The sequence below is a fragment of the Varanus komodoensis genome, unplaced genomic scaffold, assembly GCF_004798865.1.
Source record: "Varanus komodoensis strain SLA01 unplaced genomic scaffold, ASM479886v1 scaffold33, whole genome shotgun sequence".
Lineage (NCBI taxonomy): Eukaryota > Metazoa > Chordata > Lepidosauria > Squamata > Varanidae > Varanus > Varanus komodoensis.
The window spans coordinates 2,694,356-2,720,105 of record NW_025335817.1 but is presented as its reverse complement, the minus strand read 5'-3'; the positions used below and the strand labels follow the sequence as shown (position 1 = coordinate 2,720,105).

Sequence of the window (25,750 nt, the reverse complement as noted above, 5' to 3'; positions counted from 1 at the left end):
GAACTTTGATCTGAAGAGGAAATGCTTGTGTATTTACTTTGGATCCCAGTATTTATTCTACTAAACATAAAAAGTAATTCTAAAGGACATGCTAAAGAACTTATGCTCTTTAGAAGATAGCCATCATCCCCTTTAGTCTTTAGTGTTATATATCGGCATAATTTTGTGTGTTTCTCTCCCCTGCTCCCACTGTGCAACAGAGAGGGTAATAAAAGTTTTGTGTGGAAGACATATTTTAACAGGAAAGCAACCATGGGGGTGGTGAAAACTCAACTTTCAACCTTTTTCACTGTGCAGCGGAATGAGTGATAAAATATATCTGTGTAATGAGCGTTTCTTTCCTTTCCTGCTGTTATTAGAGTGAGTTAGATGCGCCATTCAGAGTCAAGGCTGGACAAATAGGTAAGCAGATCATTCTCATCTGTGTTTTGTTTTGCCGATAGTTAAATGCAGGGGGATTTGCTGTGTCTTGGCGCTTCACGCATTTCTGCCTTAGAATACGATAGACACAAAAGCTGCATTCCTTTTCCAGAATGTTAGGCCAAATACAGTCTTTTTTCTCAACCACATCCTGGAAGACGTCTGGTTCTCCCTCAGTCTTAAGGTAGTTGCTCTAGTGTTTGAATGGGTTGGAAATATATACATTTAACAGTGTTAATGTAGCAGAGGAAATGCGTAGCTTGGTTACACTACATCTAAATCAAATAGTCCTATATACTTTATCGGATAGTTACTGTGACCATGTAAAACTAAACAGAATGGTGGGCCAAGTTAGGAAAAAATGGTTTTTTAAATTTTTTTATGCATTGCATTTAATAGTTTTGTAATGATTTTATACAGTGCCTTTAATAATTATTAAAACACCCAGATGCTGTTCTTTACATGCTTGTAAATCATGTGACTGCTAAACAACACTTTGATCAACTATTTCTAATAACTGAAAATGTATAATTAAGCTGTCAGTCTTTGACTTGACAATATTTTGAATTCATGTAATGTAAATCAGAATGCAGGAAGAAAGGCGTTTCCTGTATTGTGTACCTTAGATGTAGTAAGCGAAGGCCAAGATTAAGATTGCAGTTCCATGCCAAGACTATTAATAGTTCGTTTTGTGTCCCTTCTAAAGAAACAGCTGTATGTTTCCCATGTGCACGTGGAATAAGCCATCTCCCTTTCGTTGGTGAAGATGGACACTTTTAACCAGAATGCTCTAATTTTTGCCTTTTCACCCAATAAATCTACAGTGAAGAAATCTAGTACGCTTTTGAATCAGCAAGTGAAAGTTTCCTCCTCTGCTGTTAATTTCTTAGCTAGCATAATGCAGTTTTGGTTGATCATGTCATCTGGAAACATTAGGGTTTTTCTTTCTTTCTTGGAACTTATTAGTCTTACCACAGATCCCTCTCTCTGCAGTACACTGAAATACCTGTCTATGAAACAGGTGTTATAATGTGAATTTTAATGCTTTAATTATAAAGCACGGTCTATTAATTTTGTCTTTATATTAAAATTAGACAAGGAAACAAAGAACAAATTCTAAATATAATATCCTTTGCTCATAGATAAGCTTACCCTGAAGATTCCCTGGAAGAATTTGTACGGTGATGCAGTTGTTGCAACGCTGGAGGGCTTGTATCTTCTTGTTGTTCCTGGAGCAAGTACGTTGTTGGTGGGAAATCAGCAATGTTTCGTGGGAGTGATAGTGAATTTAAACCGTGCTGCCTATATTGGAAATATGAAGTTGATGTGTTAGCATAAAATTGGAGGGCAAGAAGGATTTTCAGCCCCCTGATTAGGTGAGGGGTCAATGAACTAGGATGCACTTTGGTGCATGTTTAGACAACAAACACTGCAACTCGCAGTGTTGTGTTGGGACTGTGGGTGTTCTCTCTGTCTTGGTCAGGAGACCACACTAATCCATTTCCCATCCTTCGTGCTGTTTTCCTAAGACACTAATTGTGTCTTGCTTTATCGCCTAGGCATTAAATACGATGCAGAGAAAGAAGAAAAGTACCTACAAGATAAGAAGCAGAAGGAACTGTCTAGAATTGAGGAAGCCCTACAAAAAGCAGCACAAAAAGGTATTGTATGGTTCTTCTTGAGGTTTCTGAAATGATGCATTTCAGTTCCTCAAAACTGGCATTTAAGAACTACTTCTGAAAACTGTCTTGAACTAGGTTAGAGCTGTAAATTAGGGAGCTGAATTGCCTGGCCTCTTACAGATCTGAAACCGGAGGTTAAGTGTTTGCAATATTCTTTTCAGCCTTGCAGAAGTTATTTTTGATCTCGGCATAGAATATTTGGGGCTTATATTCTTGGTTCCCTTTTCCGTCCTGCCTTCTTTTGGTGAGCAGTTTAAAAAAACGGCAAAAACAGTATATGGAGTTGTATTTCTGAGCATCTCAGATGTTAAATCTATCTGTGTTAGAGATGATTGCAGCCAAGTGACACTAGCTAGAAGCCACACCCTGGTTTGAGAACACATTTCGGGGGGGGGGCAGGTTTGGCCCTGAAGCAAATGGCAAAGGCATTTTAATTTCCCCAGGCGTTCAGGAGTTTTTAAACAGGTATTGGTGTTTTGAGCTGCCCTTTATTCTGCTTGTTTCATTGTGGTTTGGTTTGTATGTTTATCTTGTCCTAAGCAAGGCACAGTGGCTTGTTTGAACAGTGTGTGGGCTTGCATCACGTGGTTTGTTGGAGGGGGAAGCAATTCTCAAATGTGAGTCGAGGGTTGTTTCCAACAAGCGACGCTGCCCCGGTGCAGGTGATGTGGCAAGCAGTGCCTGGGCAGGTAACTGGACACACGCTGCGACTGGAAACAGAGTCCAGTGACTTGCTGAAGCTGTGACGATTGTGCACATCAGGTCAGCATGACAGAATCCGTGTTGGTAGTTCAGACTGAACCGCCGATTCCATTGTTTAAAAATGTGTGTCTTTGATTAATGCTGTCACACGGATGAAGGAGCTCATTCAGAGATCATACACGGACTGGAGACCCTTGTGTACAAGGAGGCCAAGCCGGGTGGGTATGCTTAACTGGCTATACTGGGGGAGGTTTGGAGCATGAATGACCGCTGCATTGCTGGGCTGGAGCAGGACTTGGCCGATGCGGAACCGTTTCCTGGTTGGTGACTACCTGCCCAGGTTCCCTGCGGCACATTTATGCAGCCGGCACTTAAATGCACATTTGAAGCGATGCTTCTGTGAAGGGAGCGGAAACATCGCCAGTACAGAAATCTGTTTCAACAGAAGAGGAGGGCAGGTGGTGTTTCTGCTGAGGTCACAGGCAGGATCCTGGGAATTTGCTGCTTCTCCAATGCAGTCATTTCTGAGTATCAGCTGTACTGCTATAAAAGGCACTTCCCTCTTGTTAGAATGATTTCTTAGCTAACCAGAGCACACAACCCCCCCTCTCCCTCCCCCCCTCCCTCCTTCCCCCCCTGAATTTTAGGAGGAATCTGGTTAGTACAAGTAATGAGCATTCCCAGACAGGTAGGGGTAGCTGATGCTGTGCTTTCTGCACCCAAGCCTACCTGTCCAGCTTCCTTTCCATCGTATTCAGAGGATATAGTTGCAGGTGCTGCTCGATCATAGCCTTGCTGGTCTGTCTGATTTGCATGAGGCAGTCCAGCCATCCTTGTCCCTTCCTACTTTGGACTGAAGTCCTGACCGGTCTGTGAGCGAGGACAAGAGGAGAGACTCTTCAAGGCTCTGAGGAGCCCTGCTTTCTCTTGCAGCATTGCTCCTCTCTTCATACCGGCTGAGTGCAGCACGGGGACTGTTTCCTTTGCAGCTGCTCTCAGGAAATGCGAGCTGTTCCATGAACCACGCTGTTTTTCCCCAGGGGCCTCTTAGCTTCTGGCGGCAAAAGCCTCAAACTTGGTCTTTAAATTGTGAAAGGCATGTTGCAGGAGTGTGTGTAAACAGGCTGTTTTCCCACTTTCAACAGAAACGCTTGCATTGCATTAGTGTTTGGGCTGTAGCAGATTAACAGAGTCTCCTCTGGGCATTTGGGGCTTCAGCACCCAGCATTCCTGACCACTGGGCAAGCTGGCCGGGGATCCGGTGAGCTGAACTCCAAACCAGCTGGAAATATTATTTACTGGAGGTTAATAAAAAAAACCCTAAATCAATATCTTCATTAAGTGATAAGAGGTCGCATCTTTCCTCAGTAAACCTTTTGTGTGTTCTGTGTCTTTTATTTCTGTTGCTCGCTTTGTGACACTTGCCTAACTGTAATCTATCCTCTTTCCGTAAAATTGCTTACCCTGAGAAGGACGTAAATCTAAAAAGACTAAAAAGCATTTTAAGAAACCATTTAAAGCTCATGATCACTCCAAAGGTGGGTAAAACTAGCATAGCGTGTTCCGTGTTCAGTGCGTCTCTTTTTCTGTTGTTGCTGCACATTCATTTTAGCCGTTCTATGTGCAACCTCATTTACGCCGATCGTGAGTGACTGAGAATGGGGCTTGACCGCATCAAAGCAAGGCCACGTGCCTGCGAAGAGTTGCGACGATGCATTGGCGTGGGTGAAAAAGCAGGAAGGGCCTCACCCCACTCACCTTAAGGCCACATGCATTGGTGCCTGAACAGCTTTTGGCTGCTTGCCGGGATGCCATTGTTTGGAGGAACTCTCTTCTACTAGTAGCAGCAGCAGCCGCCACTCAGAAATCTTTTCCAGATTTTTTTAAAAAATGAGAGTAATAGCCAGAGGTGAAAGAGCGCTCAGGGAAATTGTCATGATAGTGAAATAAGACTGCTTATCCAAGGTTTCTGGCTGCATGGTTTAAATTGGGAGAGCCTCAGCTATTGGGCAGTATAAAATTAAATAACAAAGAAATGAATAAACGGCAAGGCTTTTGCCTTCATAATTAAGAGTCTGATGTCAAGATCTTACCTTGGACTAGTTAGATTTATATTTTAAAATGTCTTGATCAGTCAAAATGAAGATAGTATGTAGACTAAATATCAATAGATGCTTATACATATTTGTCCACAGAGTTCCAAGCTTGTGTAAAAGCTATTTTTAGAGAAGTCATATGATTAGTCATGTTCTCCTGGAACTCCTTCAGGTCTCTGATGAAATCTGTCCTGTTCTTACAAACTTAGTCCTTAGTTCTGTTTATGCTTTCGATACCCTTCTCACAATCTCGATTATTTTTGTCTACTTTCTTTTTATCTGTTGCTTTAGGTTTTCTTTCAGCATTTTAAACAATTGCTGGTTGCTTAATAGCTTTAGCTGTAAGACTGGTTATGTGCTAATTCAGCCTTAGCATACGCTAGTAAGTCACGGGTTCTTTAAACCATGGATTGTCAGGAACAAATAAATACACTGTCTCGCTCCTGCTTTTTTGCCTAAAACCTGGGGCACTGCACTCCTGCTTGTCAATTGAGATATCTGAACATGACAGTCTGGGTTGTTAGGAATTTGAACCCATGATGTGTTGTTAGATTAAAACTCTGACCTGTTGAGGGTTAAACAACCCAGCGTTTTAAGCCAACAACGAACAAGGGATTCGGACTACGGGTTGTTCACAGCTCAAAGTATCAGATTCAGACATCATGACTAACAGCCTAGGAATCGGAGGTTGTGAATTGGAGGGTGCGAGAAGGCTTATTCTTGTGTTGGACTGCCAGTTCATGGAGTGCTTAATCCACGACCTGGTATTATATGTGAACAAGGCCTTTGCAAATAAAAATAACCAATTGCTCTTCACACATTTGACAAAGGTCTTAAGGAACTTAGTTTAGGTGACTTTAATTTGAAGCAGCATTAGTACTGATGTTAAAACAACAGGGAATGTCACAGCACTTTGAAGACCAACAGACTGATCATGGCATAAGCTTTTGTGGACTAGAATCCATGTTGGCAGTTGTGGTGGAATCTGGTCCAGGAAATCTGTTGGTCTTTAGGGTGCTGCAGCACCTCCAGTTTCTGTGGCACGACTGACCAGCAATACTCACCCCTGTGGAAGTTAAATAAACTGTGATTTTCTTCCACATGTGGCTGGAAGCATTGGGAGGAAATGAGCAATATGCAATGTAGGATAGAGAAATCTTTGTGCAAGCATAGGAAGGAATAAGTCTGACAAATGTAAATGGTTATGTTTGACCATTGATTTGGAGGTAGGCAATCTTCTTGATTCTGTACCATTATTTCGGAGTAGCACCCTCTAAACTTAAATCATGTTCTTGGATAAAAATTGAAACATGTTTGAAATGGATGAGATTACTGACTCATCTCTGGTGAGCTGAGGGTCAGGGGGCCAGGTGGGCAAAATTTGGAAGCGGCACTGCACTGCGACTCGCCGTGATGAGGAGTAAAAGCTGTGCTTGGCTGCTTCTTTGCCCTCATCAGATGCGGCCCTGTAGCGACCGGAAGTGTTTGCTTCCTTTTTTCCCATTCTGGCTTAGTGTTGTTCCCATGCCTGGGAAAGCTCTGCCTGGTCTGATGGATGGTTTAGGGCAGCTGAATCCTGACAGGACAGAGGCATTGTGGGTGGTGGTTCCCATGCCTAGGAATTGCCCATTCCGGATGGAGGTACGCTTCCCTGAAGGAACAGGTTGACAGTTCGAGGTGTCCCTGGATCCATTGCAGGTGGTGCTGAGATAGGATTACTGCAGTGTGCTGCTTGTGACGCTGTCCGTGAGGCTGATCCAGGAGCTGCAGGTAGTGCAATATGCTAGTGACCGGAGTGTCCTTCTGAGCAAATAGTATGCCATTCCAGGGTGTTTAATCTGATGATCTGAATCTTGGATAAAATGCTTGAGCTATGCATGAGCCTGAATGGAGACTGACTTGCAAACTGTTTTTTAGACAAATCAAAGGAAGAGAAGAAAGATACTTTTTTGGAAAAGCTTGCAACACAGATTATCAAAAATGTTCAAGTCAAAATCACAGGCATCCATATCAAGTATGAAGATGATGTAAGTAGCATGAATTCCTGATTGTTTGTTTTTTCACAGGCGATAATAAATTAATATTGTATTCTGTAACTTGCCGTTTGAAACTCATGGCAAGTTCCCATTTGCGTTTTTAAAACACTTTTGCGTTTTTTAAAACATTTTCTGGAAAGTGGGTCTTCTAATGGGGGCTTTAGGAGCTGCTGGTGGAAAGCGATTGCACATAGCAAGGCATTTCGTTTCCAGGAAAACCACTGCATACCCAAATAGCAGTGCAACTCTGAGAGGCAAAAGAGACACAGTGAGAAATCCAAGGATTAAGGCTGCGTTCTTACATGGATGCTTACAAGACCCCTTGGGCAACTGCGTATGCACAGGATTCTACTGCTAGGGGCAGGTGGGGGGAACTAACAGAACAGTTAAGGATGACTTTCTGAAAGGCCTGGTGACTTCTCAGTGCACGACTTGCAGATGCAGACAGCTGCCTCCCTGTCTGAGGCCGATCACTTGTTTGCAAACAAAATAGGAGCAAATGTTTTTGTGAATAGCAGGCCGTCAACTGTACTAAGGAACTGTATTAAGTATCGACCTAATAATCTACTTCTGTCTTTTGTAGATCACAGATCCTAGCCGACCACTTTCCCTAGGAATGACACTGGGGGAACTTAGCTTACTGGTAATGCTCACCTCTTCCTTGCAGAATGAGTGCTTCTTGCATTAAGCGCTGAACCAAGGTGTTTGCAAATGACTATCTCTGTGGCATCTCTCTTACCGGTTTATTTAAAACAAGGTTTTGGCTGCCGTTTAGGGGGAGGACCCTCTACTTTAAAACTGTGGAACAGGCAATATTTCCTTAAAGCAGAAGTTCTGAATGTCAAACTACCCGATCCTCTCTGGATTTGCACCCACAGTGTCTTTCCTTGTTACCTTTCCTGCAAAGTCTTTTTGGTTTAAGTTAACATGGCCATGTTTTACTGGAAACATTTTGTAATTTACGTAAAATTTTGCGTAGATCTTAACGCAGACCTGCTGTTCCATCAAAATATAGGAAATCAGTTGTGTTATGCCAAGTGAAATTTTTAGTTACAAGATTTTGCCTTTTTCACTCCCCCCTGCCCCCCCCAAAAAACTTATCTTTGTCAGGCATGAATTACATTTGCTGTATCCAGTGATGGAAAATGCCTGATTTCCAAATGGGTATAACAGTGAAAAGGATTGGAATAAAAGGCAAATGACTGAATTTTAACTTCTTCCCATTTCTAGACTACCAATGAAAACTGGAGTCCTTGCATTTTAAATGAGGCGGCAAAGATCATCTACAAGGTACAGGGGTGGTTGCTGCGTCCAGAGGTTGAAATGTGAATTTCTGATTCTCTTGTGGTTCCTTGATGCTAAACTAACATAAATTGCCAGGAATCAAAAGGCTATTCTACTTAAGCCCAAAGGCTTCCTTCAGCATGTCTTAATGGGCATTCTGACTACACGCTTCTGTACCATGTGATCTCTCCCTCCATCACAGCCTGTGTTTGAAAGCCCCTGTAGTTTCAGAAGCAGTTTTGTTAAATGGACACACTGCTGTGCGAGAAACACAAGCCCAGAGGCCCCCTTGGGCAAGTACAGCGACACACCGAACAGTTCTTTTGGATCACAGCCAACACATGCACGGCCTGTGCAAAAGTCAGGCGTTCAAAATCAGCCTGGCTGGATTTTATGTCCTTACATTTGCAAAGAGTCTAAATGGGCTGAACACAATGAGGCATTTTTATTCATTTACATGGAAAGGCCCTTCATATGTTTTTTTTTAATTTATACAGCCCTACACTTAAAAGTGCTTGTGCAGACCAGTGGTACATCCAGTCCAGCAATGCTCTGTCACCTCAGCTACTTGAAGTTTAATGCTGCAGGGTATACTTAAGTTTTAAATGGCTTTAATCTCCTTCAGAATGCTTGTCTTCCATGTCTTTCAAGATTGGCAAGCTCTGTGGAGTGAGCCACTCTCTATGTGGAAAGCCAAATGGAAACTGGCCCTGCCGGTCACCCGATTGCATTGTTAAGTGGGCACCCTGGGAAAGAGCGCGTTGGTAATGCCCGCCACGTCTACATGCCACCCAGGGTCCCTTTTAACATCTGTATTGCCTCAAGGGGAAGCTTTTGCTAGCATGTTTAAAATCCCTCCCTGATCTAAGCATTCAGGTCCCTCTACAATGAGTGTGTGGTATAATTTTTAAACCTTTTTATTTACCGGTCATTTTAAGAATTAGAAATTTTAATTGGTTTTAACATCTGCAGTCTCTTTTTTCCCTTTTCCCTTTTGATTCGGATTTTGTGCTGGCATCGTGTTTTTGTTGTTTATGGTGGTCATTTGTAGTTGTTACGAATTGTTATAATTTTTGCTGTTTTTTGTTGTTGTCAATTGTTATAATATCGTAAGCCATCCTGGGACATCTTTCTTGTGTAGAATGGGATATAAATGTTTTAAATGAATGAATGTGGCTGCACCCTGAATCCAATGCAAACTCTCCTCTGCGTTGTATATTTCGACTCTGATTTCCCCCTTATTGTTTGGTGGCTCCTGAGTGCCCCCCCTCCCACTGACCCCCTGCAGCAGCTGGGCTGTCCAAAGCGATCTGGTAGTGGCTGAAACGTGACGGTATCCTTTAGAAGTGTGGTGTTAAGCCTTAAGCCTCACCACGTGACAAAGGAGAGTTTTCCCACTCCGTCCTTGTCTTGCCATCTTGCTCAGATCTTCCTAAGGTAGGTCCAGAAGTAGTCATCCGTGGAGCAGGCCTCTTCTAGGGAGAGAGTCAGACAAGTCCCCCGGAACAGTTCCAACCATGGCATAGTCTCACTCCGACCCAGAATCTTTCTGTTCCTGCTTACACAAACACCTTTCTTCTCTGCTTATTTATTTGCGAGGTTGCTGGATGCCGACACGGCGCACAGCGACTGGCTGTTGCACTGAGCCCATTGCCATTTCTAGCATATTGTGTGCATTCTCTGTGAGCTACAGAAACACTCGGACTCCTGGCCCAAATTGCTCCCCCGTCTTGAAGCGACACTTTTGGCCATCAGGAAGCAGCTAATGAGATGTTTCTCTTTCAGTTTTTGCGGCTTGATTCCCTCAGTGTGTACTGGAATGTGGACAGTGAAATGTACTATCATGCTTCTCGGGAGGAAATCTTGGTAATTAAAGTCTTAAGATACTTCCTGTATATGCCAAACAGGGATTATTTTCTCTTGGCTGACATGGCTGAGAATATCATTGGTTTAGGAACCGAGATGAGTAAGCAGGCCTTTTGAGAGATGTTTCCCTTTGAATGCTATATCAGAGCCCAGAGCTGCCTAAAACTTATAGCTAGTGGCAGAGTAGGAATCCCCCTGCAAGAAACATTAAGAAACAACATTTTAGTGGAAGCTTGTATTGCAGAATAAAAGTGACAGACATTTCCTTCAGCTAGCTAGTTTTCAGTGGTTCATTGCACTGAAGCAATTGTATTTTGTTTCTTTGGCAGGCAGTCTGCTAAATGTTAGGATTGTGGAGTTCATAAAACCCCGAAGCAAGCCAAATCACCTTGATGTCAAATCAGTTCATTTTATATTTTAGTCCTGATAGAAGTCCAAAATAGTTTGTGCTTTTCCCGGCTCCTTGTAGAGGGGCCCTGTTTGCCAAACCTCCTTGTCTTTTAAGCAGATTACATGGTGAGGCTTATTCTATAAAGTGATTACTTGAAAATAAGCTAATATATTTAATGGCCGGCAGATGGTTCTTGCTTATATTTAGTGCACTGTTATGTTGTTTGCTGTGCTTATGCTACCATGAATATTAGATAACAATTCATTAGGGTAAGGAGACTGTTCTGAGAGATACAGCATGCATCTGTGGAAGCACAGTTCTGAAACTTATCTTGGAGGAAAAAGGGTGGAACAGTCTCCCAAATAGTACTTCTCTGCAAGCACCACACACACACACACACACACACACACACACACACACACACACACACACGAGCTGATTTATATGAGGAAGTCACATCAGAAATGGGCTTTCCCAAAATGTTCCCCACACCATACTGTTGTAATTCATGTGCTTGCGATGAATTAGCAATTCGATTTTTTGCCATTTGCAGGAACGCTTGAAAAAGGGAATCCCTTCTGTCAACCAAGAACTTCCAGATTATCAGTATAGTAAGTGCTGGGCAGAACTGAAGTGTCGCTTCCGTTGGTGGCGTGGGGCAGCCCACGGAGGGGCCCTGGGGCTGGGCGGGCAGATTGTCAAGAGAACAGCTCGGCCTCAATGGTCCCTGAACTTGCATGCTGCTCATGATATGTCTTGGTTTGCAATGCTGCCGAAATGCCCCATGGTTATGGGAGGGGGGTTGGAGCCTCCAGCATATGTGACTTCACCAGGTGCACGCCGACGTTTGGCAGGGGAAGGACAGTGGGTACGGTGTGTATGGGGTCTCATAGTATGGAGGCATGTGTTGTAAAGAGGGATTTAGGCTAAGAAATATGCCCTCGCTGCCCCCAGTGTCTCAGAAGTGGCTGGCAGGAGGGGTCAGGGTGACCCCAGTTGGTCCCTTCAAGCCCCATGCAGTTCTGGGCTTGATCCTTCCTCAGTTCCCTACATAATGTGCTGGTTCTCACATAATGCTGAATAAACCCATGGTTTATTTGACTCAGGCTTAAGCCGTAGCTTGTTGCCCTCCCTACCCACTGTTTGTCTGGCAGACATTGCAACAAAGCATGCCCCCCCGCCCCCGATCTCTGGGTTGTTTGCTTTCCTGTTCCTTCGTTTGCTCCTGCCTTTGCATCGCTGTAGTCCTGGGATGAACCAGGTCAATAAAGCATGTTTCTATGCAGCAGCTTTTAAATTGGAGCAATTGACTTGGGCAGTGACTTAGTTCAGTAAGCTGAAAAACCTGGGACATGTTTTTCTTTGAAGTATTTAAGCCGATATCAGCCTCTGCAAAACTCTACATTAACCCTCATGCAGCAGTTGAGCTGCAAACGCCGAAGGTCGATTGGAGCATGGAGGTCCAGAGCATCGCTGTTGAACTGACCCGGCCGCAGGTAGGAGGACTTGTACCTTGTCGATTTCATTTCGGCTTCTTCAGCCTCCTTCACCGGGCTGCTTCCTCGCTCATTCTGGAAATTCTGCATGCTCTCTCAGAAGAATGTAGATGAGGAGGCTACGCGATGAACGCGTTCAGTTCGCATCGTTTTTCTGCAACGATTTCTTGAGCATTTTGACATCAGGAATGCTTTTCTGGCAATTAGTCTGACTCTCATATTTTAGTCAAGGTTGATTACTATCTCCTTTGAAAAACCATTTAATGCGCTTAGCATTCAGTTGGAATCGAGTGATGCATGGAAAGCAACATTTGCATGGTAGAGTGTTGAACAAAATAGACATTTCCTCTGAGCCTAGTCAGACAAAATGTACTTTCTCAGTGAACGCTTGAAATATTGTAAAGATCAGGTGGCTAATTACCTTATCCTGCTTCCTTTGTCCAGTACCTTAGTATGATTGACCTTCTGGAATCCATAGATTATATGGTTCGAAATGTCCCATACAGAAAGTACAGACCAGAAGTACCGCTGCATAAGAATGCCAGACTATGGTAGGTTTGAAACTCTTCCTGCATTGTTTTTAATCTGGTAGCAATTTTGCTTCAGTGCTGCAACTCTCCAGGGAGGTGGGGTACTAGTTCACCTTGTGTGCTGTGTGTGTGTTCACCGCGGGTGTGGTTTGGTCAGGTTTGTGCATCATACTGACCCCTGATACGGGTTGGTGTTGTGTGACCTTCAGCTGTGCTACCACACTGCGGCTTGTTGACAACAAACTACTCAGGAAGAGAACCCGAGATCTGTAGTTGAGTTGGAGGCTCTGGACTGTTCAGATGGGTGAACCCCAAACCATGGGTTGTCCTTGGCTTGTTTTGACAGACCTTGGAGGCGGTGACAAGAGTGGCAAAAACGAGGCTTGCTCACAGGCTCAGTTGTGGGTTAATTCGTCTGCAGCTGTGCAGCTGCCTTGTGGCATGTGCAGGTGGCATTTGTACAGGGCTGCTAAGACATTTGGGGAACAGGGGAAGAGTGGATGGAGGGGAAGGGGAAGGATCCAGGGACTGATAAACCCTGTTTTGTATTGCCTGCTGATGTGTGCCAGGAGTTGTGTCTGTGTTGTGTGTGCAGGGGGAAGCTCTGCAGTGCATTCCTGGGCGTGCTTATTTGGATGCGAATTCCCAGAAATGTGTTCCAAGCGGCGGTTTTGGTATGCAGGGTGTACCTGAGCACACGCTCAGTCCAGGAATTTGACTTGCAGCATTAGAAGCGAGCTTGAAGCTCTTGTGCACATGAATCCTTTCCTATTTTCCTTCCAGTTCCTTTTCTCTCTCAGTAGCCCAGTCAGACTACGGGAACCTAGAACTCCTTGCCTAGCCATTGAAACTCGTTTGCCCATCTCTGCAAGATTATTTTTGCTTGCTCAAATGACTCCTTCTTTATTTCTCCTTTGGCGTAAATGGAAGGTGAAAAGGATATCTGTCTCTTCCTTGCAGGTGGAAGTATGCGGGAAATAGTATTCTTGAGGTTCATATCAGACGCTGCACTCGCATGTGGTCATGGAGCAACATAAAAGGGCACAGGCAGCTTCTGAAAAGTTACAAAAATATTTATAAAGATAAACTGACACAGACCAAAGTATCAGAAGAAACACAGAAAAAAATGAAGGTACTTAGTATCATTCTAGTGCTTAAGATGGAAAGTGAAAGATGTTTTTTTGACCTGTACTGCTAGGAATGGGTAACAAAGAAGCAATTCTGTAAATACCACAGTACTGGATTTTCAGCCGGTTCCGTGTTTGAAGATAAAAGAAGGTTCTCTTGCAAATGCATTTATAAGGATAATATTGGTGACATATAAATGCAACATATAAAATGAAATTAATGATAGGTGTATAGCAAAAGTCCTGGCTGAACGGCCAGAGGAAATGCTCAACACCATGGGAATGTCTGGTACAATTGCTGTAATTCCACAGCCTTGCGTTAGGATTGCAAAGGATGTTAAGTTAGAGCCAGGAAAAGCTTTCCTGCGATCGTTTTATAGGCAACTTAGAAGCTGCATTACAGTTGCATTTGTGCATTTACTCCTCAGGATTTGGAAAAAGATCTGGATGTTTTCAGTATTGTTCTAGCAAGACAACAAGCACAAACTGAGGTATGTTCTATTTTTTATGCTAATTTCCTAAACACAGATCTATAAAATACTGAAGTGCTTTGAGCTTCTAAAAATCATGCATAGTTGTTTAGTCAGTTTTTATGTTTGGATTTGTTTTAGAAAAGGGTGTGCTGCCCTCCAATATGAATATTTATTTATTTATTAGATTTACATCCCACCTTTTTTCTTACAATGAACTCAAAGCCATTTTTAAGGGCGTAGCTCCCACAAGGTGCTTTTCAGCTCAAGAAATAGCTGGCTTCTCAAACCCTCAGTGACATCAGCTCCATCATGATCAAGAAATGGAGCACTGTCATCTGACTTGGCCAGCAAACAAGCACATCTTTGTGCAACTGATAGCTTTTCTGGGAGCGATGGATAGCTTCCATGCATTATGTACAGTTGCCCTCTCATGGCGCACGGCCTGCTTTCGGTCTTGCTGGTTTCTGGCGACAACAGCCGTGCATCTCTGCGACTGTTCAGGTAGCTTCTGGGGAAAAGCTGCAACCAGCTTGTGTCAACTCATTTGAATTTCTCCTCTGGAAACTCTTTGTCATCTTTGTAGGCTGTTATTGCCCGTTGCCCATCATGAATAACTTCTATTCTCTTTGCAAAAATGCCAACCAACCAACAAACCAAACCAACCCCAACCCCAGGGTAACCAGGAAACTTTTTAAATAAGAACAAGGCGAAATAAGAGCTTACCAGACTGTCCTTCAGTGTTACTCATTTTCCATTTTTTCCTTTACAGTGATTTCTCTGTGGCATAGTGAAATGACATTTGGTGCATGCATTTTCCTATCTGTCTGATTTTTAGGTTATAAGGTCAGGACAAAAGCTGTTGAGGAAGAAATCTGCTGATGGAGAGAAAAAAGGTGGCGGATGGTTTAGTGGACTGTGGGGTAGGAAGGACTCTAAAAGGAAAGAAGATGAGGAAACACCATCGGTTCCTGAAAGTAGGTTTGGCTCTAAAAGTTTCTGGAACGCTAGCTGTCTGGTTCACCCACATTTCTGTGTGTGGCTCAGACTCCATTCACACCTCCCGGAGAGCCTATTGGCGCTCAGATCATCCTTAAATTCAAGATGATCGTTATGATGTAATTTTTCAAAGTTCGCTGCTGCTAGTAAATTGGAGGCGATAGGTCCACTGTTCCTGTTATTCTGGGAAACACTTTAACCATTTAATTGGATTTAAGTAGGATGGAGATATCTCTGAATGATACAGAAATGCTGTAATGACTGTGCCATCACTCGTTTGTTTAGCTATTGATGACTTGATGACACCAGAGGAGAAGGAAAAGCTTTTCACTGCCATTGGTTACAGCGACAGTTCTCACAACCTCACATTACCCAAGAAGGTATTTGCATTGTTTGGTAAACGTAACCCATGTCTTGGCTGCACATTGTGGTGATTTAACCCACAGTTAGTGGGGAGGCTTGCTGCCTGTGACACACACCCAGTTTTGCTGAACAACTTCCGACTGGAGGCTCCCTGCGTGATGTGCGTACCCACACTCATGGGTAGCTCAGCGAGAGCCACCCCCCCTTTGTTCTAGGTTGGTTGCCACTCAACAACCCATTGGACTGGGTTCCCATGCAGTATAGCTAACTTCCGATCCTGCCAACTAGCTGTTAGTGACAGAGTTTGGGCCGAGTGTCCCCTCCCACAAATTGTGGCTTAATTAACTTGCAGTTTGTCACCAAACGCCAGTGTGAAAGACAAGCCGCTCGTCTCTAGGTGAGAGAGTTATTCTGTGTTGTCTCTTCAGAATGTTCCCCACTGCATGAAAATTGGACCTTTGCACTCGTAGGATTGTTAGATAAATTCACTGGACCTTTCTCAGCTCTTAAAGTAGCCCATGCGAAAACCATTAGTAACAGGATGGTCTATAAAAGCTTTAAATAAATAGATAAAAATGAAATGTGTAGCTGCCCCTCCCCCGGGCAATAACCGCGCATGCAGCCCAAGGTCCTTTCCTGCACCGGCCTTGACTCTGCGGCTGAGAAGCAGCTGTGGCACCCTCTCCGTGGTGGCCCCCGCAGCACATGTGGAATCCTGTGCTGGATGAGGGAGCGTTCGCAGCGGTGGCTCGGTGCTGTCCTGACACATGGCCCTGTTTTGGCACAGGGCCGGAGTAATGAAATGCTGCTATATTTTAGGGTGTGCTTTTGGGAAAGTTTTGGAGTAACAGAAATGTAAGAGGTCAACGCTACACACATGCCACCTTGAGCGGCCATTAATGGGGTAGAGTTTGTCCTTGGATGTGTGACTAATTCTGTCAATGCTTTTATCCCCTGTGTTTAGTATGTTGCCCATGTGATGTCCCTGAAACTGTTGAGCACTTGCTTTACCATTAAAGAGGACCGAAATGTTCCCGACATGCTGAAAATCCAGATAATTGATCTCAGCACTAAAATATCACAGCGGCCGGGAGCACAAGCCCTTAAGTAAGTGTACAACCAGTCAGAACTGACTCAGCCCATATTTCAAGTTCTTCCTTCCCTGCACCTGGCCATCCTCCTCCATTTTGTTTCTCTGTGACCGGGTTTCTGAAGTTCGACTCGACGGCAACAAACAGCAATTCGTAAACACGTGTGCAATAGGGAAAAGGGAAAGATGGCGAGCTGGTGCCGGGTAGCCCTCCGTGGGTGGATCATTTAAACTGGGCAGCTGGCTGAAGGTGGCCGTGGAGCAGGCTGCGTTCACGCAGAGTCCAGCCTGGAGGGGAGGGGGGAATATCTGCCCCAGATGCAGGGAGCGTCTTCTGTGGAAGGCCTGGGCTTGGAGCCCTCCTCCTGCACACGCCCTTCCTTGATCCCTCCAGTCCTCACGTGCATTTACCCTGCGGCCCCAGGGAAGTGGTCCCCTGCCGAGTTAATTCCCTGGTTTATTCCTTGCCACCAGTTAGACATGGCCAAGTCGAGTCACCCCTGCTATGTAAATTTTAAGTGCAGAGGAACGTGCCTTCCACATGCTCAGTGTCCATTTCCAACTCGTGGCTTGCAGGATAGAAGCAAAGCTCGAGCACTGGTACGTGACGGGCCTAAAACAGCAGAACGTCGTCCCGTCCCTCGTGGCTTCGATCGGGGATGCCGACTCGTCTCTGCTCACGATCGAGTATGAGACGCATCCTGAGGACAGCGCTGCGGATCAGAGCTGCTTGGTTCAGTCACAGCCTGTGGAAATCATATACGACGCGGTAGGTGCTCTCCCATAAGAAGACGCTGCCAGGATAGCTTTCTTCTAACTCTCTGGTGTTCTCTGTTTATTTTTTCATAGTTCTGTAAATAAAATGATGTAGGAACCGGTTGCCAATGAACCAATCTTCCCCTTTCAGAGAACAATCAATGCACTGGTGGAATTCTTCCAGACGAACCGGGGCATGGACTTGGAACGCTTAACTACTGCCACACTGTCGAAGCTAGAAGAAATTAAAGAGAGGACCGCGACAGGTACTTTTAGAAGCCTCGGGTGGGCTTCAGAAGGCTGACCGGCCTGTTAGGCTACCACGGAGCAATTAAAACCGGAGTCTCCTTTTGCAGGGAATGTGCCTCTTTCAATAGTTCTCAGCTGCACCGGTTTTTCTTTGCATGGCTGCCACTCTTTCCTCTTGAAAGAACATTTTCATTGGCTTCGAAAATATCACTAGCCAAAGACAGACCTTTTCGCACAAACTTGCATTTGTGTGAAAAAGAAAGCAAAATGCCTGCTTTCTTTTGCTGCAGATTTTGTGTGTGTGAGCATGGATTCTCATTCTGTCTTCTCTCTCTCTGTCTCTCTCTCTCTCTCTGTCTCTCTCTGTCTCTCTCTGAATCTGGAAGAGGAGTTAGGCATGAATTTTGTGCTGTGCCCTTGGGCATTGGTTCTTCAAAGGCTGAAGCTGGGGCGAGCAACCTCCAGCTCGTGGGCCTAATCCAGGGATGGCGTTGCCCACTCTTGCCCACAAGAGTGGGTTGTGACCCTTCCTCTGGCATGCCTCTCCCTGAGCCCCCACCCCTTGATCCGGGTAGTGGAATTCCCATGTCTGCTCTGATCTCTAACAAGGAGACTCCTGCACACTCCTCTGACGGAGTGCAGGCACATGGGCTTCATTGCTGTTGCCGGTCGTGTAGCGCATCAGCCTGGCCCACGGGGAGCCCTTTCAGCTCCTGGGCCAAATTAAGCTGCTGGCCTGTGTGGCGAGGACTGTTCTGCTCCAGTGGTAGAAAAAGTGTTGGCTCATCGCTTTGTAACTCCATTATGCACCTCTAATGGCTGGCAGGGTAGCAATGATCTTCCATTCTGCTTTCTCTCGTAGGTCTTACACACATTATTGAAACGCGAAAGGTCCTTGACCTGAGGATTAATCTGAAACCTTCCTATCTTCTGGTTCCACAGACAGGCTTCTGCTATGACAAGTCCAACCTTCTTATTTTGGATTTTGGTACTTTTCAGGTATGTTATGGGAATACTTTGAAGGATGGAAGCTTAAAATGTCTTTCCTTTTAAATTGCTTTTACATGGAAGACTCTTATTCTCCTAAGTGTAACTTTAAAATGACTGTGGAAGAGAAGGAGATTTGGCAGTGCTTGGAAAACCAGATTTTTCATCATAGGCATCTATACCAAGTGTGTTCAACATGCAGCCTATTAGTAAAACAATTACAGCATATTATGTTTATAAATTTAAATTTATAATAGCCACATTTTGCAGAAATAGTAACATACTATGTTAAAAAGGGAATGCAGGTGGCGCAGAGGTTTAAACTGCTGAGCTGCTGGGCTGGTTGATCGAAAGGTCGCTGGTTCGAATCTGCACAACGGGGTGAGTTCCCGATGCTTCATCCCAGCTCCTGCCAACCTTGCAGTTTGAAAGCATGCAAATGCAAGTAGATAAAAAGGCACCACTTCCGTGGGCAGGGAACAGCGTTCCGTGCACCTCGGTGTTTAGGCATGCCGGCCACATGACCACGGAGACTGTCTGCGGACAAGCGCTGGCTCCCTTGGCCAGGAAACGGAGATGAGCACCGCCCCCGAGAGTCAGGCATGACTGGACTTAACGTCAAGGAGAAACCTTTACCTTTTCCTTACGTTGAAAAGAGAGTGTAATTTTGTGGCCTGTAGTCGGTGTGCTGAAATGGTGAACGCATATAACAGTAAAAAAATACAAGCTGTAATTTTTAATGAAAAGTAGTGGACTTAATATTTTGGAATACAGAAGATGGTGTACTTCATTCAGGAGATACGTTCTTTGCAGATTTAGAAATAGGTTGAAAATAAGTATTGGCTAATCGCAAAAGATAGGCCAGGTCAACATAAACATAAATCAATCTCTTTGGAAAGCTGTGTCTAGAGAATCAGCTGGTGCTGATTTATCTTGGAAAGATGAAGCCCGAAATGGTGAGTGCATTCTAAACAACGTGACGATGCTTGTTTGATAGCTGAACAGCGTCCATCAAGGCAACCTCCATTCTTCAAGCGCATCCCTGGAAGAGATTATGGACAAAGCTTACGACAAGTTTGACGTCGAAATCAAGAATGTGCAGCTCCTGTTCGGCAAAGCAGGTAGTGAAGCCGTAACCAAAAATGGATGCATTCAAAGCCATTCTTACTACTGACTGGGGTACGGAGCTGAAAGTAGCACTTTAGAAATCCTATTCCGAGACACGGTTTCCTGAGCATGGGCAAAATACATCTTGAAGGGTCACTTCCCTGCCAGGTTATCTGACCTGGTGCAGGTCTGAGCTGTGCTTCTCATTCCTTGCCCTGTTGGCTTAATGATGAGGTGGTCCAGTTGGGACAGCTCTTATGGGGAAGCGCAAGTGGGGGTCAAGGGTAACGAGCCCCCTTCCCACTCGCATTTAGAAAATGCAGTCACGGCGTCCGGCTGCCTGTGCGGGCAAGCAGAAGCGCTCCTTGCTCAGCTCCTGGAGACACCGTTCTTTCTTGCGTAGGCTTGGTCGCCGAGGGCGTAGGATTCTGTCGCCAAAGGTGGTCCAGGTGGAGTCTCCATCTGGCACCAGAAAGTCCTAGTTGCAGAGCAAGGTGGTTTTGCGTTGAGAATAATGGGGGTTGGGCCGTCAGGAGAAGGAACGTGGGCAGAGGGACACCAGAAGCTTGGAGTTAGACTTTCCCTGCTTCCAGAGATTCTTCACAGTTCCTTCAGCTTTTGCTCCATGCCGTTGAACGGTCTCATGCTACAGAAAGTTCTGGCAGTATTTATTTAAATTAATTTAAAAATTTCTATGCCGCCCCATTTGCCGAAACCTCGGGGCGGCTTACAACATCAGTTAAAATATAAACCACTAAAAATATAAAACACATTAACATTATAAAATAAGTCACCCTGGCTGAAGAATTAAGCAAATAATATTAGCAATTAAAATGACGTTTGAATAAAAAGGTCTTTGCCTGGCGCCGAAAAACAAATAACGACGGCGCCAGGCGGACCTCTCTGGGGAGCGCATTCCATAGATTGGGCGCCACCGCTGAGAAAGCCCTCCTCCGAGTACCTACCCTCCTAATCTCCTTCACGGAGGGTTCCCGGAGAAGGGCCTCTCCCACAGATCTCAGGGGTTGGGCGGGCGTATATGGACGTAAGCGCTCCTTCAGTACTGAAACAGGGACCCAGTGTGCTGGCATTTCTGTTCTTCATCAGCTGCCTCTGTCTGCTCCTTCAGATATTTGTCTTCTGTGGTAACTCGGGAGTTACTGATTAATGTTATATTGGATTTATGCATGCATGGCATTTAGTCTTGCGCTGGAATAACAATGACCGCTTGCAAATTCTTGATTGTTCAGGTGAAGCTTGGAAAAAGGCGCGGTTTGAGCATCCATCAACTCTACACATACTACAGCCCATGGACTTGCACGTGCAGCTTGCCAAATCAATGGTGGAGAAGGACACGAGGATACCCAAGTAATGTCCCCATTTTAAATGTGGGTTAAGCCGTGGGTCATGCATGAAAGGAAACAAAAACGGAGCGTAGGGCACCCTGTTTCAGGAACTTTCCATGCAGTTATCTCCATCCTTGCTTACAAACCCTGCTTTTGCCCTGCTGTTAGAAAAGTGTGTTTAACAGTCCCGAAATGTTTCTGGCTGTGTTGGCTTGATGCTCAACTCCTCAGATACCATAATGCACTCCAGGTGTGTTGATATTGCAACCTATTTTTGAAAATGACAATAAAACAACCCAGTTAGCAGACTCTTTGCTCTGGTAGGAGGGCAGGAGAGGGGAAACGCATAATTCGTGATGCATAGAGTTTATTTATTTAATTAATGTATATGCTGCCCAAAGCGGAGGCCCAGGTCGTGGAACTCTTAACAACAAAATTCGGTTACCCGAAGGTGTGGTGGCGGGTGGGGGGGTGTGACCAGGCTCTTCCCCATGCGGAAGCTTCAGTAATCTTCCAAACTTGTTTCTCTTGCCCCTCTATTCCTTGGCATTTACTCAAAACTTCCTTCTTAGCCACGCTTGCAAGAGCTGAGCAGGGCTGCCAAAGACAGAACACTTTGGAGGATCTCTGTAAGTTGCTGACGGCTTGATAGTGTCTAACAGCAAACCTGAAGCCCATGTGCCAAAGCCATCTTACGTTTTCCTGCTTCTTTTTAGTGTGTGTCCTCAGAAGATGAGCTGCAGTAAGCAATTTGTGCAGAGCAAATGGATTTCAGGACTGTTCAGTTCCCTCTTTCTTCTTGTAGATTTCATTTTTGCATCCAAGTTGTTTTTAATAAGTTAGTCTGTGGCTTGTGCCATGCATAACATGAAATGCTTCTTATGCTGTGCTTTAGGTTCAAAGTATCAGGGGAACTTCCTTTGGTTCATCTAAGAATTTCTGATCAGAAGATCAAAGGTGTCCTAGAACTCATTGATAGCATTCCACTTCCACAGAAGCCATCTGTTTCAGCTCCAAGTTCAAAAGTAAATACATAACCTAAATCAAATTCTGGGTTTGGAAGAGCGTTCAAAGAGAGTACAAATTGAAAATATGACTGATACAGCAGTTGAAAATTACTATCCTTTAAGACTGGCGACTGAGAGAGGCTCAATTTGATGATTTGCTCTGTGGCGGGTACAGGAAAACTTGGGGGAATTTTGGAAAACATGCAACAATGTCCCGTCAACGTTACCTTGCGCTTTTCTCTAGGAACCTGCAATTCCTGTTCTTACTGATGCAAGCAAAGGTTTTCTTGAGTCATCTTTATTACTGGATGAAGTTCCATCAGGTAAAAACCTATTTGGGCATTGGGAATAGCTGGTAAATCTAAGGCAGCGGAACGTTTTTGTTTGGCAACGGCGCAGCTTGTGGGTAGTGTGCAGAGGCTATGGGAGGAGACTTAGGGGAGCAGGATTGGGGCTTTTCTGATCCTTACTGCATGGTCAGCGCTGGCTGTAGATTGTTATGGTCTAGGCAGACTGGAAGGGTGGCCAAGGAGCCATTGAAGCTCTTTGGCTCCCAGTTTAGCTCTCCCTCTTGACCTGTAACTTGACGGTATAACCAGTCCCACTTCCCATTGGAGGTGCACATGGCGGGTCATGCCAGGGCCAGACAAGGCAGGGAATTTGTGACCAGGCTCTTGCGTAGCCCCCCGTTGAGGGTCCCCCCTCCAGTCATTCCTGACCTTCACCCAGGGCAGGACCCTCCACACGACCCCTTTGCTCCTTCCTGTGCCGCTCTGGTCTTCTCATTCAGCGCCGACTCTTTTCAGCACTTGTGTTCTCCCTCTCTGGGCTGCACGGCGACAGTGTGGGGGGGAGGACATGGGGAGAGATGCGTGCATCCGCCTTGCGGGCCCACAGGAAGGAAGAATGGGGGGGTACCTCTCCGGTCAGGCAGCCCAGGAGCCCCCGGGCCAGCCGTGGGCCGGGAAGTGGGCTGAAGATTAATCTCCAAAAGGGCACTCTGGGGACTTCTGGATGAAATGTGTTCTTGCGCTTTCCGTGTGCTTCGTTGGACCTGCTCAGGGCTGGGTGGACGATCTCTGTTACAGTAGAACGTCCGGCTGGTGAGACTTGCCTGCAAAGAGGAGGTCATGCAGCCTTTGAAGTGGCTGGACGCCCTTGCAAGATAAAGGAGTGGCAAGGCTGACCCTAATCCTGGGCCGGCCGATACACAACCGGGAGACTGTTTTGTCCCCAGGTAACGTGCGATCAAAATCTCTTTCGTTCCTCAGACTCAGAAGATGAGTTTTTTGATACCGAAGAGTTTGCCAAGCTCGAAGGGAAGGCTTCTGTCGCAGGAAGGGAATTAAAGAGTGAGACCGAGGCGGTTCAGGAAGACCTCACGAATCTTCAGCTGAAATTTGAAATTCGGGAGGCAAGTGCGGCCTGCCGTTTTCTCCTTCCGCAGCATCCCTTGCCTGGCCCACGAAACAGGCTGGGGTAAAGAAGGAGGCATGATTTCTCCGCCAGGTGTGGCTGGCAGCCCTGCACAGGGCCCTGGCCGTACCTGCAAGAGCTGGAGGTACGGCACTGCGCCCAGGAAGGCCCCCTCCTCTCCAGACCCGTGAAGGGGACTGGAGTGAGAAGCAGGTGTGAGTGCCAGGTGGGGACACGCTCCTTCAACTGGGTGGCATTGGAGGGACCGGGCACCCCGAAACCAAAGATGTCCCCCCAAGGGCAACAAGGAAGGGCTCCTCACGCATGTGTCTCTTGTTTTGCCTCTTGGAACAAATAGGAAAGTTGTCGCAACAAGGCGAGGAGGAGAGAAGCTGAGAAGCAGGAGGCAAGGAGAGAGTCCTTCCTTGCTCCGTGTTGGAAGTCCGTTTGAAATTCCAAACGGAGAAGGGCCCTGCCCCCAGGTCCGCCTTGGAGGCTGCTGGCTAGCTCTGCCCCTATGGAAGGCAGCGCCGAGGCAAGGCGGGCTCCGTCCCCGCTTTGGCTGCCCCTTCCTGCTGCAGAACTGGGGGGATTGCCCCTCCGGGTCTGCTTCCCGTGGGGTGCGCAGCTCCCCCTTTTGGCGACACCAAGCCCGGTGGTGTCGGTCTCGGCTGGAGGGCAAGGCGGTGTGCAGGGGCTTGGCCGTGCCCACCACACGCCTTCCTACAGGGCGCAGCGGTCCCGCGTGCTCCCTTTCGGCGCCGGGGTGCACAAACCGTGACAGCCACAGTCGTCCTTGCCTGGATTAGCGCATCTTGGGATTGTTTTAAAAGCAAGCGGACGCGTGACCTCAGACGAGGCGTGCTCCCTTCCCTCGCACGGAGGACGGGATGCCTTTCCAAGGCTGCATCTGCCAGGGGTTGTCCTGTAAGGCTTTTCCCCCTTTCTGGAATGCCAAGGCTAAGTCTGCCCCCAGTGGCTTTGAAACAAGCATTTGGAACTTCGTTATGTATTTAGGTGCTGCTGGAACTCACCAAACAACTGCAGAGAGAGGAGACGATCGTTGTATTTGATGTAAAACAGCTTGGAACAGAAGCAGTTGTAAGACCGTATGACTTAAGAGCCGTATCTTATTTGAGGAAAATCAGCCTGGATTATCATGAAATCCATGGTAAATCAAGGGATAAAATATGGGAATGATGGATAGAAAGTGCTCCTTTTCTTTGCTTGTGTTAATCAAAGAAATAATTACACTGCTTTCAGTGAATTTCTTTGGTAGAACTAGCTATGTTCTTTCAATTATCTTGAAAGGTGTTAGAACTATAGATCTGCAGAAAATAGAAAAACTGTTGATTTTAATGCAGATGCCAGTGCTTTGAATTGCTCTTAAATGCTGATTTGGTTACTGGCTTTATTGATGCAGTGCTGTCTGCTCTTGGGTCTTTACACATTTTTATTTTTATTTATCATTCATTCTGGAATCAACATACTAGAATATGGAGCAGTATGAATAAATAAATGGGAATAAATAAATAAAAATATGGTTCATATTATTTATTTTTGCAGGCAAAAAACAGCCACTTCATTTAATTAGCTCTTCAGATAAACCTGGATTAGATCTCTTGAAAGTAGAATATACCAAGGTAAGTGCTTTAAAAAAAAGCTTTGATTGCATACGGTTTGATAATATAAGTTTTTAGCAGAGCGACTGTTACATTTTGGCTGGTGTATACAATACTGGGATTGTCTCTTATGGAACACATCTGGTTTTTCCTTTAGGCTTGTAAGAACGGTCCCAAATTTCAGACTGTGTTTGACAACACTGAACAAATGGTTCAGGTAAGCAAAACCTAGGTGAAAGACCTCGGTCTGCTTGCATTATATACCTTGCAGCTGAAAATCTTGAGTTAAGCCATATGTGGTTCCTTGGGGCTCTGGCCCTGAGAGCAGAAAGGCCGTTCACTGGTGCATCTCCATTCATGTGGTACAAGACCCCACTGCTCCAAATGGACCAGGGTTACCTCCTTGGTGCAGTCCCCTGGACGCACACTTGCATCTTCGTCTATTTGTTTCCGGTTGCTGCTGCTGCTTTTTTCCTTCACGGGTTTCCTTATTTTTCTCTCAACCAGCAAAATGTGGCTGCCTAAAATGACCAAAGCAATGCAGGTGGCGCAGTGGTTTAAACCGCTGTGCTGCTGGGTTGGTTGACTGAAAGGTCGCCGGTTCGAATCTGCACGACGGGGTGAGCTCCCGTTGCTCCATCCCAGCTCCTGCCAACCTTGCAGTTCGAAAGCACGCAAATGCAAGTAGATGAAAAGGTGCCACTTCGG

General features: G+C 45.6%; 1 protein-coding gene across 2 annotated transcripts in view; it reads left to right on the top strand.

The window, feature by feature from the left end:
- The window catches only part of VPS13C (vacuolar protein sorting 13 homolog C), a 75,129-nt gene that overhangs the window by 4,070 nt on the left and 45,309 nt on the right, over positions 1–25,750 (top strand). For both annotated transcript variants that reach the window (XR_006415538.1, XM_044438615.1), the window contains exons 3-28: positions 360–402; positions 1,563–1,658; positions 1,980–2,081; positions 6,818–6,927; positions 7,520–7,579; positions 8,167–8,226; positions 10,006–10,086; positions 11,031–11,088; positions 11,846–11,973; positions 12,418–12,524; positions 13,464–13,635; positions 14,059–14,121; positions 14,939–15,077; positions 15,385–15,479; positions 16,427–16,569; positions 17,129–17,321; positions 17,460–17,574; positions 18,420–18,556; positions 19,542–19,665; positions 20,902–21,019; positions 21,893–22,022; positions 22,249–22,327; positions 23,276–23,418; positions 24,438–24,591; positions 24,987–25,063; positions 25,200–25,259. Coding sequence is in view for 1 of the 2 variants with exons in the window: in XM_044438615.1 (XP_044294550.1) it covers positions 360–402; positions 1,563–1,658; positions 1,980–2,081; positions 6,818–6,927; positions 7,520–7,579; positions 8,167–8,226; positions 10,006–10,086; positions 11,031–11,088; positions 11,846–11,973; positions 12,418–12,524; positions 13,464–13,635; positions 14,059–14,121; positions 14,939–15,077; positions 15,385–15,479; positions 16,427–16,569; positions 17,129–17,321; positions 17,460–17,574; positions 18,420–18,556; positions 19,542–19,665; positions 20,902–21,019; positions 21,893–22,022; positions 22,249–22,327; positions 23,276–23,418; positions 24,438–24,591; positions 24,987–25,063; positions 25,200–25,259 (2,787 nt within the window). In the remaining variant the exon portion in view is untranslated. The remainder of the gene's footprint in view (positions 1–359; positions 403–1,562; positions 1,659–1,979; positions 2,082–6,817; positions 6,928–7,519; positions 7,580–8,166; positions 8,227–10,005; positions 10,087–11,030; positions 11,089–11,845; positions 11,974–12,417; positions 12,525–13,463; positions 13,636–14,058; positions 14,122–14,938; positions 15,078–15,384; positions 15,480–16,426; positions 16,570–17,128; positions 17,322–17,459; positions 17,575–18,419; positions 18,557–19,541; positions 19,666–20,901; positions 21,020–21,892; positions 22,023–22,248; positions 22,328–23,275; positions 23,419–24,437; positions 24,592–24,986; positions 25,064–25,199; positions 25,260–25,750) is intronic.